Consider the following 17,795-nt stretch of genomic DNA (forward strand, 5'->3'; position numbering starts at 1 on the left):
ATTTCCCCCCTCTTTATCTCTGTCTGCTGTGTACAAAGAAAATCTTGGGTCTTTTCTAACATAAATAAGAGAAGGTAATGTGGAAGCTGATGCCTGAGGGGAGACCCGGTGGCCCTCCCAGGCCCCCTCTGACTCCCCACACTCTGTTATTCACCCATCCTTTTAACTGTTCTTGGACGTATGCATTTTTTACACATTTTCTGGTTAGTTTTTGATGGCTGTCTCTTCTCCAGCGTGTACTAAGATGTGTCACCCTTTCCTAGAGGATCCGTTGGCTTCCTTGACACATCAATGCCTCCTTTTGGTAGTTAGTGGTTTTCGTTGAGTATCTGTCCCGGTTGCCCACAGTTCAGTTGCTTGGCTGTGTGTTCAGCTGGCTTGGGATGAGAACAAGCTCCTCCTGCAGGAGTGAGCAGAGCTGTGTGGGCAGCCATGTGTGCACTTTGGTTAGGATGGGGACATTCATGTGGTGCATATTTTAATGGAGCAGTGGACATTTCCCTGACAGCTGCTCTGCTCTGACCCCTGGCTCAGTTTCCACCTTCCCTGGGTGCCACCTTCAGCACAGGTGTTTCTGGGTCCTGCAGACGCAGGGATGACACCTGCCCTGGGGCACGACACCACACCAGGCAGGGGCCTGGGTGAGTCACGGACAAATAAGCAGGACTTCTCTGCCAGCATTTGGAAGGACACGAGTAGCCAGGAGCACATGGAAGAGAGGATGTGGATGGAGGGCAGGGCACAAGCCCTGTCCAGTGGCTGCATCGTTGGTTTCAAACTGGTTGCTTTGGAGCCCCCTGGGACTGAGGTGCTGATGACGGGGCAGCATCCAGGCTCCCCAGGCCTGGGGCTGCAGAGCCCCCACATCAGGCTCCCAGTGTGGCTCTTAACAGGAGCTGGTGAAGGGAGCTTCCAAGCAGGAAGGGAGGGCTCAGCTGGGAGCACTGTGGGGTAAGGGGTACTTGGGGACAGGGAGGTAACCAGCAACTTTGGTTCAGGCACAGAAGCTGCCCACAGGAGGGTGGACACCATGGCCTTAGCTCAGTGACCTGGCAGTCCCTGGGCTCTGCCAGGGGAGCAGGGTGGGGGTGTCAGCTCCACTGTGCAGGGGGCAAGAAGGTGCATGGGTGCCTGAGTCCCAGCCTGGAGGGCTCCGGGTGATGCTGGGGCCTGGGCTTAGGGAAAGGAAGAGGGAGCGTGGGTCAGAGCAGAAACCTGCGTTTGCCCTGAGGGGCCTGCAGGCTGTCCATGGGAGGCACCTACCTCAGGCACCCATGGAGGTGCCCATGGGCCTTAGAAAGCCCAGGGGTCAGACAGAGCTCTCAGTGGCCCAGACACAGAGCCAGTAACTTTATTTATGGACAGCAGAGGAGGGGCAGCCAGGCCAGTCTGGACAGAGGATTTGATGTCATGGGTTTTCACACATCCCCTGTCTAGACGGCTCCTGGGGAAAGTGGTGGGGAGAGAGCTGGCCCCTTGGGTGGGGCGCAGGCCAGGCAGAGGCCAGGTAAGGTTGTGCTGGGTGCAGGATGCAGGACATCTCAACACTGTCCAGTTTAAGAGCCCGTCTGGCGACTGACTGCCGCAGGGCCCAGCAGATTCACCTGAGCCTGAGCCACTCCTGCCAGTGCCTGGTGTCAGCCCAAGTGCCATGTGGGTTCAGGGCTGAGGAAGTCTCCGAGGGCTGCTCACAGGCCACAGCCGCCAGTCACAGTCAATAGTGAGCCCCGAACAGAGCGGCTGCCTTCTGGAGGAGAGCCTTGTGGTTTGAGTACAGGGGGATGCGCTTGTCCACCCCCTGCCATCGGATGGACACCTCTGGGTTGCTGGTGAGCAGGCTCTGGAAGGACAAAGATCTGGCTTAGGAACATGCAGGCTCAATTTAAGCATAGGGGATGGACAGCCCCTACAAGGGCTGAGCCAGGAGCAGGGAAGACATGCCAGTCTCACCGCAGATATCATTCTCATGGCCTCCCCAGAGGACCTGGGTCCCATGGCTGCACAGGCCCCTCGTGGTCACCTGTTCAGCCTTCTGTGCTCTAGCCATCTGCTGTAGGTCTCGGGCCCCACCCAGGTGGGCACCTGTACCCTCTGGGCAAGTCTCTGGCCCCTGCAGCCTTCACTCTCCCTACCCTGGGAGCCCTGGGCCTGTCCAGAGCACCCCTATGTCTGCCCCATACCGAGTTCAGTCTCTTCAGCTCCACATCGTTCTGGTCCTGGAAGTGGATGCTGACAGCCACTGTCTCAATCCAGGCATTGTCTGTATTCCTGGGGTCGTCCATGTACCCTTTGTACACCTGGGAGGGGAGGGCAGGGTGAGCCGGGCCAGTGGGCGGATCTCTGAGCCCACCCCAGGGGCTTTCTTCTGGAAAGGGGCCCCAAGAATCCCCACCTGCCATGAGACAGACACCACCTCAATGGCCCCTCCTCTGTCCCAGCTCTGAACATGGCTTCTGTTTGTACAACCCACCTGGCCTGGCTCCTGTCCAGCCAACCTGGGGCTGCTCAATGGGCTTCATTTTTGATTCACACATTTTGTGGGCCCCAGTCCTGCAACCCACTCATGGCCCACGCTCACCCTTGGCTTGGCCTCAAGGCCCTCGGACACTGGACCCAAGGTGACTGTGCTTGGTCCCCACAGAACTTGGAGGTATTTACAGGGGATGGCAGACAGCCTCTAACACAAAGGCCACCCACTGCAGGAGTCCATTTATAACAAATGTCCAGAAAAAAATCCACAGAGACAGGAGGCAGACCAGTGGGGGTGATGGAAGGCTTTGGAACTAGATGGGGCTGGTGACTGCACCACACGGGCTGGAGGTCATAGAACCACCCGCTTCTAAATGGTAAATTTTATGTTATGTGAATTTACTCCAGGAAAAACCCCAAATCCTTTAGATAATAAAAGGAGAGACACACAGTTCCCCGAGGGCCTGTGCAGGGTAAGGCTGAGGGCTATGACGAGGCTGTCAGCGGCTGCCCTTGTCAACACCTGAGGTATACAGCAGGCCTGGTAACAGCCTCAGGCCCACTCAGGGTGGCTCAGGGCGAGCCACAAATCCACAAGGTGGAGGCCTCAAAAACACTGAGGTCCCTTTGTAAGCCTGACCTAAATGAGACCGTCACAGGCTGAGAGAAGCAGCAAGTCGTGGCCCATGGATGGAGGGCATGCCCATGTCTGGTGCCGAGAGGCCAGAGACCGTGCCTCCCTAGAGAGAGAACCAAACAGCCTGAGAGTCCCTGGGGGGTGCAGAGCCCTCACTTTCCACAGTTAATGCTTCATCTTACACACGTAGTTTATGTAACCAAGAAAAGTCCGGAAAGAAAATGTAGCAGACGAAGGCTGGAGGCCTTCCCCAGGGCCTTCAGGGCCCCTCCAGAGCCCAGAAGTCCAGGGCAGGCCTGAGGGAGCAGCTGGCCTCCCAGCACCCTTGGGCCCAGCTGTGTTCGTGGTGTGGGTGAGTGTGGGAAGGAGGGCAACACCAGGCCTCCAGGCAGCCTGTCCCACCCAGAAGGTAGCAAGGGTCCTCTGCCCGACCATCTTGATTCGGAGGGAAGGAAAATCAGGACAGAGAGGGAGAGCAAGGCACCCGAGGTGCCCAGAGGTGTAGTCGTTTTTCCCTGTCCCAGTTTCTTCCTCATTCCTTCAGGAGCTGTGGGATGTGGGGGTGGGGGCAGGATGCCATCACCCAGAGAAGTTCAGAGATAGAAGTTAAGGGATAGAAGCCAGGACTGCTGCCACTCAGTGAAGTTGAATGGGACTGCTATTACTGGTGAGGCTAAGTGGGACTGATGTCGCCCTGTGAGGCAGAGTGGGACTGCTGTCACTCATGGGGCTGAGTGGGACTTCTGTCACCAGTGGGGCTCAGTGGGACTGTCACTGTCAGGGCTGGGGCTGGTCCCTAGCATCACATGTGCTCATCCTATAGCCCTCAGGACACACAGTGGGAGCACAGCAGAAAGACCACCCTACCTCTGTGCCATGCTTTAGCAAGTTCTCAAAAGACGGCCAGGACTCCTGTCGGAGGATCTGCTTCAGCTTCCGGGGCAGCGTCTCCCCTGGATCCTGGGAGCCCTGAGCAGAGCGGGGCGAAGGCAGGTCAGCAAGGCACCCATGCCAGACCACAGGCCGTCTGGAGCCCATCTCCACTGGCCACATGCCCGGGGTGGGCAGCCAGCCAGGCCCCAGGAGGCAAAGGCAAGCACGTTCTGGTAGCCAGAGCTGCCTGTCTCAGGGCTGGAGTAACACTGCCCAGAACCCACTGTTCACGTCAGCAAGACCCAATGCAGCCTGAGCAGGCGCAGGGGCCAAAGGCACTACCTGCTCTGGCTGCTCCATGAGTGACAGGCACCTGTTCACTGCCCTCTCAGCCTGGCAGTCAACAGACTAGCTGCGCCCTGTTGTTTGTGCTCCCTCTCCCGGGCCCTGGTTCTTGCCTATTCTGGCACATACTGGGCTCTTGCCACCCGAATCGTGAACATGGACCCTGCACCCGTACCTCCTCCTGGCTCCCACCTCTCCAGTCCTGCGAGTCATTCCAAGACCACTGAGACATTCGCGTGTTTCCTGGGAAGCCTGTGCAGGCCTCAGCCCCTCGTGGCAAGGCTGACCCTGAGCCGAGGGGCCTGTGTACACCTCCACCCCTCCCGGAACTCAGCTCAGGGCCCAGACAGTGAGGGGCAGGTTCGTGTCTGGGACATCTGTGAGGCCATCTCTGCTACCTATACCCTGAGCTCCCCTAGAGAACCCCAGTCATGTTCCCAGGCAGCCCTAGCCCTGGGCCCATGCCTGAGACACTCAATTAGTGCTTCTGTACCAAAGAGAGCTAAACCTTGGTTTTCACAAAATGAGGAAACAGGAGAGAGAACCTCTAAACAGCAAAGTACCAGCATTAACTATCACGCTAACCAGGTGGTGTCTACAACCATCCCTGCCCAGGGATGATCAGTCCACAGGGGGATGGACAAACAGGTGAGTGACCAAATGGACAGGCTGGCAGACAGTTAAAGTCCTGCTGGGCAGCACTTACCCCCGGCAGAGCCCAGTGCTCAGAGAGTGGGAACTTCACCACCAGCACTTCCAGCATCTTCTTTATGCTTTTCCTACAGATGGCGCCATCCTGATTCCGCCTCCACCTGGGGAAGGGAGCGGCTCACAGCCCCTCTGCTCAGCACTAGCTGGCGGCGGGGGGCACGGCCAGCTCAGCCTGGCTCCTTTCCAAGGACCTAATCTCAAGGTAAGAACTGAGACAACGACCCCTTGGGAACTGTCCTTCCCACTTCCATGCACTGGAGGCAGGATGAGCAGAGCCCCTGCCTCTTAGGAAGCTCTTTTCTACCAAAAGCTGTAAGGAAGTGTGTGTCTTGGACCCAGCTCTCTAGTTCTGCAGCTCTGAAAATGCAGTGTGAGCCCAGTGGGCAAGGGTGCCAGAGCAGAGGCCCCCACAGTGCCCTTGGTTGGGCCTGGGCCTGCACCTGCCTGAAGGTGGCCTGACCGGGCACAGGTGGATGTGGCTGCTGGAGGTTACAGGCCACAGCTCCAGCATTAGTGCTCAGTGGGATTATTTTCATTTTCATTTTTCTGGAGGGTACCCAGATACAACAAGCTCCTCTGGAGGGGGGCACAGGCCGGGCATTCTGAGGGTGCCCTCCCTGCCCCCTTTCGGGTATGTTCATGCCTGTCCACAGACCTCCCCTATGCCCAGGAGGTGCCAAGCACCAAGCACTGCAGCTGTCCTCTCAGTGCACCAGCAAAGGGGAGTGGCCCGGGAGCCCACACACATGGGCTGGCCCTGTGCTGAGGTGGGTGTTCATGCCTGTCAGGGCGTAGAACTCACTGGGTGACCAGGGGGTGCAGCGCATGGTTGGGTCCAAAGCATCTGAGGCTCCCTCGTCCACGAAGGCCTGTGCGGCCCATGGGGTTCCTGGAGGCAGAAGGGTAGGCTCAGCCCATTGCCTGCAGCCCACTGCCTGAAACTGGGAGGGTGGGGACAGAGCGCGGAGGGCAGCTGAGAGGGGCTGGCCAGCATGAGCAGCCAGCACACGTGGGGATGGTGTGGTGCTCTGCCCAACCTTTCCTAGCCTGGGGGTGGGTCCCTTGGTGACCTCCTAGGGGTGAGGCCAGGGTTTCAGGTGGCCTTGGGGCGACTTGGCAGGAGAAGGGGCCTCCTTAGGGGCAGAAGTGCAGCTGCACTGCAGGTGGGGAGGTGTTAATACAGCTGTCTACTCTCCACAGAGTAGGGGACAGGCAATAGCTTGAGATTCCACTCATCTGCCCCCAAAGGCCCTGGGCACAGAGCACTGCCCCTGCCCTGGTGACCTGGTGAGGGGTGGTGTGTGGGTCAGGCCAAACTCCCAGGGCCTACAGACGATGGGTCACCAGGCTTGGACCAGCCTAGGGGGTACCAGGACATGCAGACAGCCCAAGCACAGGGTGCTAACTGTGGGCAGGAGGAGAGTCCCAGATGCTTCCCGGTCAGCCAGGATGTCTCCCTTCACACCACCAGGCCCTACTTGAAATAGCAAGTCCCAGAACAGCAGAAGGAGAAACACACCGATACTGCCCTGTGATCAGTGTGGCCTCCACGTCCACCACACTGTCCAGGCTCACCGTGCCTACCCTAGCCCCTGGCCCAGTGCAGTACCCCCTTGCTTCCTCCAAATGGGGTCACCTGAAGAGTCCTGCCTCCTCCAGCCCCTGTCCCCACACCCTCAGCTAAGGTCCACTCACCCCCACCTAGCTCGTACCACCCCTCAGTAAGGACGGTCCCTCCCGCCAGCATAGGACCTTAGCAGCCTCACCCTGCTGGTCAGGCTGGGGCTCCCAATCCCTTTGCTGCTACTCTGCCACCCCTGGACCCCTGCTTGGCCTCCAGCCCCAGGGCAGAGTGCAGCCCCTGCCTCACCGTGCTGTGTTCTCCTGGCCCCAGCTAGATCCCCCACTTCCTTTACCCCTCCCTTGCACCTCACTTTCTGGCCCTCCAGCCCCCCACCCCCACTGACCCTGGGTGGGGCCCTATAAAGTCTGTGCCCTGGTATTGGAGCATCAGGATGCTTCTAGGGTAAGTGGCTGGGCGGTCACCTAAGACAGGTCTGGTGCAAGGTGAACAGTGTCCCCCAAAGCCACATCCTTTATGGAACCTCAGAATGTGACCTCATTTGGAAAAAGTACCCTTGCAGTGTACTGGTTAAGATGAGGCCCTAGGGTTGGCCATAACCCCATATAATTTATAATCCTCATAAGAAGAGGAGCAGAGCCCCAGGTGATGCACCCACAAGCCAAGGAACACAAAGGGTGCTGGTGACACCAGGGGCTGGACGAGGCAGGAAGGGGCCTCCCCAGAAGCTTTGGAGGGAGCACCGGCTTGAGCTCAGACTTCAGGTCTTAAGAACCATGAGAGGATAAATTTCTGCCACTTTAAGCCCCATGGTTTGTGGTACTTTGGTGTGGCAGCCCCAGGAGGGAGGGCTGGCCCCAGGCAGAAGTGGACACACCACCCCTGAAGCAGAAAGGGCTTCTGAGGGGGTGGCCAAGTCAGACAAGCTTGATGGATGCTGCTGGCAAGGCAAGAGAGTGGGGGCTGGGATGACCCCAGGAGAGATGGGGCCACAGAGGACATTGTAATCACTTTCAAGAACCAGTTTGATGCCAACCATGTGCCAACAAAAATGTAATATAATGAGAAGGCAATAACAAAGAATGCTTGAAAACTGAAAAGAACATCTCTAAATCACCCAAAGCTACCACGAGAATTATGATGAAATTTATAAAGTGGAAAATAGGAGCTCTGCTCATCAGAACCTAAGGGGTGCAGCCTACCAGATCTCACAGAGAAATTATAGACGTAGGTGCACTTATTAAAAAACCAGAAAACATGAGTGCAAATTAGCATGAGCCAACTCAAAAAAAGTAGAAAGAAAGGACAAAAATAAAAGCAAAAACGGATGAGACAGAAAAAAAATTAAGATAATTAATAAACTGAAAAGCTAGTTCTTTAAAAAGATAATAAAATTAACCTCTGGTAAGAATAATAAAAAAAGAGAGAAAAATGTAAGTATCGATGTTCAAAGGGAGAAATAATTACATTCATATTAAATAATTTCTAAAATCATAAAAGAACATTACAAACACCTGTAACAAGACATTTGAAAACTTAGATGAAAGTTACAATTACTAAAAGAGGCCTAAGAAGAAACAGAAAAATGTGGTTCCAATAATGATTCAGGAAAATGAAGTAATTAAAAGTCCTCTTATTGAAAGGTGCTAGAGCTGACTATTATTAAACTTCTAAGGAACAGGTGACCATCTCTACCCCACTCACCCACCCAGCTCATTCCATGAGAACCAGAATAAGATAGCATACATAAACACAAATTATAGGAAAATTCCTCTTTTGAATATAGATTTTTAAAAAAATTCTCCATATGAAATGTAACAACAGAAGAGTTTATCCCTGGAATGCAAGGATGGCCGAACACTGAGGAAGCTATAAAAATAGTTCATACGCTAATTGGCTAAAAGGCAAACGTACCTTATAATTATCTCAACTGATGACAGAAAAGCCATTTGATAACATTCAACAAGATGAAAACTCTGAACAAACTGGGATTAGAGGGAAACATTCCTAATCTGATAAAAAGTATGTATAAAATTTCTTCAGTAAATACAATACTTAGTAGAAATGTTGAAAGCATTGCCATTACGTCAGAATGAGACAAGCAAGCCCAGTAATGCCCCAACATTCCACATTATACTGCAGAGTTCTCCAACACAACAAGGCAACAAAAAGGAAGGAGGCACACTAATTGTAAGGAGAAAGAAAACACCATTATTTGCAGAACATATTATCATTTAAATAGAAAATCCAAGAAAAATCTATGAATGTATGTACCTAAAAAGAAAGTTTAGCAAAGTTGCTGGATACAAAGTTGGCATACATACCTCCTATATATTCACAAAAAACAATGGGAAAATATAATAGAAAAATCCAACATTCCTAAAAATAATAAAATTATTGCTTATATAGGAATAAACCTTTTTTTTTTTTTTTTCTTTTGAGACAGAGTCTCACTCTGTTGCTCTGGCTGGAATGCCATGACTTCATCATAGTTTACTGAAGTCTTGAAGTCCTGGGCACAAGGGATCCTCCTGGCTCAGCCTCCCAAGTAGCTGGGACTGCAGGTGCCTGCCACCACACCTGCCTGATTTTTAAATGTTTTGTAGATAAAGGGTCTTAATATTTCCCAGGCTGGTCTTGAGCTCCTGGCCTTAAGCAATCCTCCTATCTTGGCTTCCCAGAGTGCTAGGATAATAGGCTTGAGCCACCTTGCCCAGCCAGAATAAATCATTTTTCGAAAGTGTAAGTTCTTTATAAAGAAAATTATAAAACGAAGACATAAATAAATGTTGGCAAACATAGTCATAGGATATTCCTTATTGTAAAAGTGTCAGATCCCAAATTTGTTCTATAATTTCAATACAGTTCCTCTCAATATCACACCAGGAGTTGTCAGGTACTCAACCCACTGAGTTTTAAACTCATAGAAGGCTCTAGACTAGGGCATGAAGGCATGCCCACACCAGAGTCAGGACACACTGCAAAGTTGGGGCAAACAGTGTACAGAAGTGAGTGGGACACAATCCAGCATTCTGTGACCCAGACAGAGGCCAGCAGAGTCAGGGCCTCAACAGAGGAGGAGCCAGACCTCAGGGAGGAGCCAGATCTCAAGGGAGGAGCCACACCTCAGGGGATGAGCCAGGTCTCAGGGGAAGACCCACACCTCAGGTAGGAGCCATGCCTCGGGGGAGGACCCAGATCTCAGGGGAGGAGCCAGACCTCAGGGAGGAGCCACACCTCAGGGGATGAGCCAGGTCTCAGGGGAAGACCCACACCTCAGGGAGGAGCCAGACCTCAGGGGAGGAGCCAGATCTCAGGGGAGGAGCCAGACCTCAGGTAGGAGCCAGACCTCAGGGGAGGAGCCAGATCTCAGGGGAGGACCCAGATCTCAGGGGAGGAGCCAGACCTCAGGGAGGAGCCAGACCTCAGGTAGGAGCCAGACCTCAGGGGAGGACCCAGATCTCAGGGGAGGAGCCAGACCTCAGGGAGGAGCCAGACCTCAGGGGAGGAGCCAGGTCTCAGGGAGTAGCCACACCTCACAGGGAGGTGATGTGAGGATAGGTCACTCTCCACCAAATAAAACCATACCCCCCATCCCTTATGCAAACAGCCTCCAATTGCATTAAAGACTCAAATAAAAAAATCTAATTTTAAAATTTGTTAGAAGAAAATAGGCATATTTGATTTCATGGAAAGTATACCTTAGAAAGTACAACAAAAATGTAATTCATAAGTGCACCATAAGTGTAATTCATAAGTCAGGATGGGGCTTATGTCAAAATTATTTTTTGTTCTGTTAAAGCCATGTGGCCACTGAGTCCTGCCAATTCCTTCCTGATCACTTGCAGCTTGTGCAGGACATTGGTGAAAACAGGTGCGTGTGCCCTGCCACCGCCATGCCAGGCACCCACCTGCTCTCTCCTCCTCACTCTTCCTCCCTGAGTGCCTGGTCCTGCCACGTGCCTGGTCATCACAGGGGACGCTGGGGCTGAAGCTCATTGTCTCTCTTCTCAGGCCCCTCCTGTCTCCCAGCACCCCCTCACAGGACCTCCAGGTCCAGGTAGAGTAACACACACCCTGTTCTAGAACATTCCGCAAGAGGATTGCCACCACTGCCTCCCTCTCCCTTCAGACCCCCAGCTCTCCCTGATCCACAAGGCTCTTGTCACCCACATCCCGCCAACCCATGCCTCCGCCAGTTCTCCCCACACACCTTCATCAACCCCAGGGCAGAACACAGACCCCCCTTCTGTCACCCAGCACCTTTGTGTGGGGTGTCCTCGCCTGCACCATGAGCAAAGTACCCCTCCTACAGGGGACATGGCACAGGGAAGGGTCACTGGTTGTGCCCACCCCTCCCCCTGCCGGCTGCCCTCTGCCCACACAGAGCAGAGTGCTTCTCATTGCCCTCCAAGCCCCAAAAGGTGCACCAGGGACCGAGGGACAGGCACCCCGGGGGCCCAGCCGGGGGAGTCCGCAGGTTCTTTCTTCTCCCCTTTTGTTGTTTGCCTGTTTTTATCAAGAATTGCCTCCTTTGGTGAGAGAGGAAAGCTTCCCCCAAAACAAACCCCAAAGGCAGGTGACAGGCAGCCCAGTGGGCCTGGCAGGCCACACTTACAGGGGGAGCCCACCCTGAACCGTGTAGGGCCCGTGGAAGCTCCGGCGGTCTGTCTGTCCGTCTATCGCGTTGAAGCTGATCTTGGACAGCGGTTCCGGGGCCCTGGGAGCAAGTGGAGAAGACCTGAGGGCACGTGGGGAGAGCAGAGGGGCAGGGGACATGGCCCACAGTGGCCTTCCCAATGGCCCAGAGGAGTGACCCGGGCCACCACACAGATGGGGCCTCGCCCATGGGCTGTGGGTCTACCTCCTGGGGATCCCTGAGGGCTTTCCTTCCCACTGGGCTTCCCAGGATTCCTCTGAGGGGGGCTCTTGGTGGCCCCTAGGAGGACCCTTGGCTTGGGCAGGGCTCAGGGCTGAGGGGGTCCCACTCACTCTCCCACAGGGTCCATGGCAGCTGCATCCTTCCTCTCAGCAGAGTAAAAGGGGGGGTCGTAGATCAGAAACTCCATCTGCAGCAAAATAGAAGTCGCTTAGATTTTCACTCTCTGAAGCAAAGCCAGGCCCAGGCACCAGGAGGGGTCAGAGGTGGCTCACAGCCGAGGCCTGGCCCAGCCTGGACAGAAACTGACCCCACAGTGCAGGTGCATGGCTGAGATGCAGCAGGGCTGAGGGGACCGCCCAGGGGCAATGGCCAGGACTGGGGCCTCGGGGTTTTCCTAGGATGGCCAGGGCCTGGGCCCGAGAGGGGAGGGTCCACATGGTGCAGGCTCGGGGCAGCAGAAGCAGCAGCCTGGAATGTTCCAGAAAGGCCTCCCCAGTGCCACAACCCACCCTCTGTCTCCATCTCTCTTCACGCACGAAGGGGCAGGAGCAATTCTCTGGGTGCAGGGGAGTCTAGGCCAGGGGAGATGTGGGGTGACATGGGGGTCATGAGGGGGTGATAATGATGTGGGCTTCAGGAGCAGCTCCAGGCGCCAGCTCTGTCCACCAGGCCCCTCCCCAGCTGTGTGGCTCGTGGGACTTGACCTCTATGTGCCTGTTTCCTCTTTTCTAATCTATCAAATGAGAATGGGGGTCGGGGGTGGTGTGGGCATGTTGGGATGATAGCACGGGGCCCTAGATACTAGACCCCGCGAGGCCTCAGTCCCTGCCAGCCCGAGCCTGCCAACCCCCCGGTGGCTCACCTCCCAGGGCACCTTCTCGTTGGGCACGGGAAAGCGGGTGACAGGGCGGCTGGGGTAGAGGAGGTGTCGTGCATCTACGTGGTAGCCATCTCCCGGCTCCTCTACCTTCTTCCTGCCACCTGGCTCCATGTCCTGCTCCTCGGCGGTCTTCTGGGTGACTGGGAATGGTCAGGACGTGACACAGAGCCAAGCCTGGCCCTGGCAGCTGGCCTACAGGACAGGGGCCTCCTCTGTCATCCCCCCCAAACATCTGGCTGCCTCTGCTTCTCCAGGCCCACAGATTGGATGCCAGCCCCAAATGGGCACCCCTCCCAGGGACACTGGCCCTCGGGGAACAACCATAGGGGGTCAGGGAAGTGACCCCTGCACCTGCCTCTCTGTGCAGCAGTCAGAGATCACAGCAATGAGCTGACCTCATAGGCCAGAAGCCTGTCCAGTTAACGGGGGGGTCCAGTGATGGCAGAGGAAGGTTACTCATGCCCAATTTAGGAAATCAAACTTTGCTTTCATCATTCTGGCCACATGACTGGCACAGATGTATAGTATCACCTGAATCTGTCCCCCTCGGTCCTGCCTTTGCAGTGTGATGTGTGACAGGGGCTCAGGGGACAGTAGGCCAGGCCTCCCCTGGAGGCCCAAGAACCTGGTGAGTCAGGGGTCAGCTGAGCCTTGGGGCCTGTGTCAGTGGACAAGCCAAGTCTGAGAGGACGCTAGCCCTGCAGCTGGCCTTCCTAAAGGTGTCTCCTCTTGCTGACCCCCAAGCAGAAAGGAACATAGACCAGTGCAGGCCACCTGCTGGCATGGACAGCCACTCACCCAGAGTGGGGACCCCAGCCTCTGAGCCAAAGCCACTGTCCCTCAGGGTCCTCACGATCCAGTGCAGGGCTCTGGCCGTCTGCGCCATCTGGAAGGCATGTTGCAGGAAGCACTGAATGAGTACCTGCTGCCCACACTTGCGGCTTGCATCTCTCTGCCCTCTGACAGTAAGGTTGGCAGCCTGGCTCACAGCCCTGGCCCCCAGGGGACCCCAGCACCCAGCAGGAAGCCCACCCTTCCCCTCAGCAGCCTGTGCCAGGCAGCCACCAAACCGGCAGGACTTGCACCCACCCTGTTTCCCTGAGGGGAGCTGGCTGACGAGTGACACAATGGCCATCGGGACTGGACACACCAGAGGCAAAGCAACCAGTGTGAAGCCCACAGCAAGACAAGTCTGAACTACGGGGAAAGGGTGATGGCCATCAAAGGAAGAGGTCTCCCGGCGCTCTCTGAGCTGGGTGTGCTCAGCCGCAGGGCCCGTGGGGAGGTTGTGACTAATGTGGCCCAGGAAACACATGGCCCTGCTACACCCATACCAGGGTGTCAGTGAGGCAGAGACCGCAGGGCACAGTGGCCCGGGCAGGCCCAGGGAGCAGCAGATAGGAACACCCCAGCACAGGGCCCAGCTACACCCCACATAGTCAGAGCTGGGGAAACAGCCAGGGAGCCTCTGCCCTGGACGGGGATGGGGGGCAGAGGCTGAAGGATGCTCAGAGGCAGAGGGTGGACTCTGCCCCCACAGAAGGACAAGAACACAGCCTAGGACACTCCTGACATCAGTCCTTGGACCAGGTGGCTGTGTGGCCATAGAGCCGTCCTTTGAGGGCCCATTCCAGGCCACGGCAACCAAGGCTCTGCTACCCCGGCCCCCTACCCTGCCCCTCAGTGCCTATGGCTGTCACCCACCACCAGGGATGCCTGACACCTGTGGCCATCGTGACTCTGGCCTGGCTCCCTCTTACCCACTCTCTGGCCCACCCCCATCTTCCCTCCTTCCCTTCCACACCCACATCCTTCCTTGGAACTTGCCTTACTTGGAAATAAGGTCTCTGTGGATATAACTGGTCAAGGTGATGGCATACTATTGGTGGGCCCTATGCCAGTGACCAGTGTCCCATAAGGAGAGGAGAGGACACCCAGAAGTGCACTCAGGGAGGACAGCTGTGTGGCAACATCTGGGGCCACCAGAAGGGAGTGCGGCCCCACCCACACCTTGATTTTGGACTTCTGGACCTGGAACTGTGGGAATGAATTCCTGTCCCTTAAGCCTCCACTGTGTGGTCATTTGATAGGACAGCCCCAGGACACTGTCACCCGCCCAGCAGGGCCAGGCTGAGGGCCAGCTCTGGTTCCTCACCTGGAGGGTCCCTACTCCTCATTAAGGGCGCTGGCCAGCCTCCCCCACATAGCTGCCGTGAATGACAGGCTCCCTTGTCTGCACCTGAACACAGGAAGGCCAGAGGCCTCCCTCCTTAACCCCAGCCTCTGGCCAGGCAGGGAGGGGCAGTGGATTCCCGGAGCAGCTCTGTGTGGCCTCAAGATGCCAGCAGGCAGCTCCACTGCACATGCCTTTGGGTGGAGTTTTCTGGAGGACGGGGAGGGCCCCTCTTCCAGGTGTGAGGATTTCCCCACATTCCGACATCCTCCTGTCATTTCCCAGAGCGCTCCTGCTCAATGCTGCCACCCCATGGAGGGAAGCTGCAGGCCGCACCACGTCCCAGGGACAGGGGCCCTGACCTCACACCCACCTGCTCCTCCAGGGAGGCCAGTCTTTGCTCCACAGAGCCCGACCTCTTCAGACGGTCCATGTCCAGCAGGTCCACCATGGTGTCCACCCTGGAAGAGGACACAGTGAGCCCAACATAGGCCAGGCCTGGGGTCCAGGATGTGAAGGGCTTCTCTGGATCCCTGTGACTCAGTCACTGTGAGGTGTAAGAACTGTCTAGATCTGCAGCCTCAGAGCTTGTCGGAGACCTCAGCCCACGGCACTGGTGCAGAGCAGGAGCTGAGTTGGCTCCACTCAGCCATGGCCTTGTGAGTCCACAGTCATGGCAGGCACAGACCCTCGAGGGGAGGGTGACCAGGCTGGGAGCCTCGGCAAGATTCTATTGATGTACACAGACTTTTGTCAAAGACCCGACTGCAACAGATTCTGGCCAGCACAAGCAGTGTCCCTGCTTACCAGCAACATTCCGTCAAGCATGCTCTGTCAGGCTTGTCTTGGGAAATTTATATTTTAACTGAGCTTTTTCAAGCTCAGGATGTAATGAGAGGAGCCTGACTTCTTCTGAGTCCCTCAGCTGGGAGTCAGGCATCAGACTAACTCCGAGTCCCCGCAGCCACCAGAGCCAGGGCTGAGGCCGGACCTGTACCCAGGGGCCGAGCTCCTTAGGCAGACACCATAGCGTCACCCTGAGGCACTCAGGCCAAACTGCAATGGTCATAGCAGCGGACACCGAGTTGTCCGACTTTCTGCCTTTCCTGGGCCTCCAGTTCCTCCTCACTGGTAACTCTTCCTCCTCACTGGTAACTCCTGCTCCATAAGAGAGGACTGGGTGAGATGGCCCAGGGAAGCCTAGCCCACAAGGACCCCTGACACACTGTGGCCACTGGTGTCCAGCCCTAACTGTAATGACTGTCACTGCTGCTGCAGCCTTCAGCTTCAGGGCCTGTGTAGAGCGTCCTGCCTTCCAGACACACTCCTGACCACCCTCCTCCCATGCCAGGGCCCTGGGCACAGCCATTGCTCAGAGTCAAATGCTTCCAGACAAGGTCATCGAAGCCATCACTGGCCACAGCACATAAGGAATGGTGCTCAGAGCCCTGCATGGACCCCACATGCGTCCTCTTTAACTAGATCAGGGGGGTCCAACATGCCGTTCTCAGGCATGCATTTTGTGAGGACTTTTTTTGCTTATCTGTGGTGTTGGATATCATGAAAATATGCACAGGACTTTTGGGGTTTTTTTGTTAATCAGCTTTTGTTAGTCTTTGTGTATTTACTGTGTATCCCAAGACAACTCTTCTTTTAATGTGTGGCAGAGAAGCCAAAAAGTTGGACATCCCTGAAGTAGACCACCAGAGCAGGCTGGTGCTGAGCAGGCCTGGAGACTGCTGCCCAGCCTCTTGCAATCCCGCTGGGCCAGGGGCCAGCTGCAGCTCTGGGGTCACACAGGATCGGCTCAGCACCTGCTACACTGAGCCTGCTCTAGGTCCCAGGATACTGTGGGGACAGGAGGGACTTTGTCCTTGTTGACATGGACCTTATTATCTCCATAAAGGGGACAGGGAGACATTAACCCAACCCACTGGCTCATCCACTTACAAACCCACCAACCCACAGACCAACATTCAGTATTTTAAAAAGACAGAATGGGGACAAAGTGGGTGGAGGGCAGGGTAGGTCCTCCAGAGAAGTGATGCAGCAACTCCTGTCTTTCTCTGGGAGAAGACTCTCCCAAGCACAGGACATGCCAAGGGCTCAACTGGAAGTCACTGTGCCAAGACTCAAGCAGACGGGTCTTCTAGCATGGAGGCTAGAAGGGGCGCTGACCATCAGGGGTCACTGAGGGACTCACCATTGTCACCATCGTCACCACCAGTGTCATCACTAACCATCATCACCACCACCATCACCACCATTAGTACCATCACCTGTGGTTCACCATCATACCATCACCACCATTCACCGTGGTTGCCACCGTCACCATCACCATCATACCATCATCACCATTCACCGTGGTCGCCACCGTCACCATCACCGTCATCATTACTCATGTTGCTAAAAGCAACACCTGCACCAGCTCTGTATGTGCTCAGTGCTTTACAGGCATAATCCCACTGTGTTCCAGAAACAACTGCAGGCAATGATGCTATTAACATGGTCTCCACGTTATGGAGGTGGTCAGGGAGGCACAGACAAAGGCTCATTCATAGCTCTAAGGAAGGGCCACTTAGCCTGGTCTACCCAGAGCCCACGTTCTTGGCCTCCCCTGCAGCTCCAAGATGCCCCACTCGATGGCTGGCAGGCACCTCCACTGCCATAACCAATGACAACATGTCCCTTCCTCCCGCTCCTCCCCTCATGCAGTGAGGAGCCTGGGGCCAGGCAGGGGCAGAGCCTGGACGCAGCAGGACGTGGGGCCAGGCTCTCCCAGCTGTCTGTTGCTGGCAGTCAGGCCCTGCTGGAACCCATCAATGCCGAGGGGAGGAAGCAGAAAGATCTTTCCCCAACACTGACCCCACAGGTGGGAGGGGTGGCGAGGAGGCAGTGCTGACCAGCCCTGCTGCTGAGACTCAGAGGCTGCCCAAGGTCATGCACCAACAAGCTCAGGGGGCAGACCATCCCCACTTGTGAACTCCCAGCAGACAGCTTCCCAGGCCTCTGGTTGGCCTTCTACGGCCCGTCCTGCCCTCCTCCAGCCCATGAGGCTTCCCCTCCAGGCCTCCCTCAGCCCCAGAGGGAGGGCACAGGCCTGGCTGTCTGTGGAGGTGCCAAGGTCACAGACTGCAGTTTCCCTCCTGGGGCGGTGTGTTGGCTCCTGAGGTGGGGTGCATGCTGCACTCACGCAGCATTGTGGGGGCTGGGGGCTGCCCGGGTCCCTCCCAGGATGGCCCA

At 56.0% G+C, this 17,795-nt stretch overlaps 1 protein-coding gene, 1 long non-coding RNA gene and 2 other non-coding genes across 14 annotated transcripts in view; 1 reads left to right on the forward strand and 3 right to left on the reverse strand.

The window, feature by feature from the left end:
• The window catches only part of LOC128567267 (uncharacterized), a 27,998-nt gene extending 10,218 nt beyond the window's left edge, over positions 1 to 17,780 (forward strand). For both annotated transcript variants that reach the window (XR_008374839.1, XR_008374838.1), the window contains exons 2-3: positions 5,110 to 5,237; positions 14,838 to 17,780. This is a non-coding gene — a long non-coding RNA (uncharacterized LOC128567267). The remainder of the gene's footprint in view (positions 1 to 5,109; positions 5,238 to 14,837) is intronic.
• The window catches only part of TRPM2 (transient receptor potential cation channel subfamily M member 2), a 62,090-nt gene continuing 45,632 nt past the window's right edge, over positions 1,338 to 17,795 (reverse strand). For 7 of the 10 annotated variants that reach the window (XM_053564355.1, XM_053564354.1, XM_053564353.1 and 4 more), the window contains 10 exons: positions 14,926 to 15,013; positions 13,178 to 13,265; positions 12,362 to 12,519; positions 11,610 to 11,686; positions 11,236 to 11,337; positions 5,838 to 5,924; positions 5,031 to 5,136; positions 3,974 to 4,075; positions 2,181 to 2,297; positions 1,338 to 1,840 (listed from right to left, as the gene is read on the reverse strand). In XM_053564355.1, the coding sequence (XP_053420330.1) occupies positions 1,715 to 1,840; positions 2,181 to 2,297; positions 3,974 to 4,075; positions 5,031 to 5,136; positions 5,838 to 5,924; positions 11,236 to 11,337; positions 11,610 to 11,686; positions 12,362 to 12,519; positions 13,178 to 13,265; positions 14,926 to 15,013 (1,051 nt within the window). In that variant the 3' untranslated portion in view covers positions 1,338 to 1,714. Of the gene's footprint in view, positions 1,841 to 2,180; positions 2,298 to 3,109; positions 3,210 to 3,973; positions 4,076 to 5,030; positions 5,137 to 5,837; positions 5,925 to 11,235; positions 11,338 to 11,609; positions 11,687 to 12,361; positions 12,572 to 13,177; positions 13,266 to 14,925; positions 15,014 to 17,795 lie in introns of those variants that run through there. The other 3 variants (XR_008374836.1, XM_053564362.1, XM_053564357.1) reach the window with 3 other exon arrangements.
• On the reverse strand, positions 4,032 to 4,106 carry LOC128568272 (Z6 small nucleolar RNA). The gene has a single exon (XR_008375088.1). It is a non-coding gene; the product is annotated as a Z6 small nucleolar RNA (small nucleolar RNA).
• On the reverse strand, positions 5,014 to 5,077 carry LOC128568271 (Z6 small nucleolar RNA). Its single transcript, XR_008375087.1, has one exon. It is a non-coding gene; the product is annotated as a Z6 small nucleolar RNA (small nucleolar RNA).

The sequence above is a fragment of the Nycticebus coucang genome, chromosome 16 (assembly GCF_027406575.1).
Source record: "Nycticebus coucang isolate mNycCou1 chromosome 16, mNycCou1.pri, whole genome shotgun sequence".
In the NCBI taxonomy this organism is placed as follows: domain Eukaryota; kingdom Metazoa; phylum Chordata; class Mammalia; order Primates; family Lorisidae; genus Nycticebus; species Nycticebus coucang.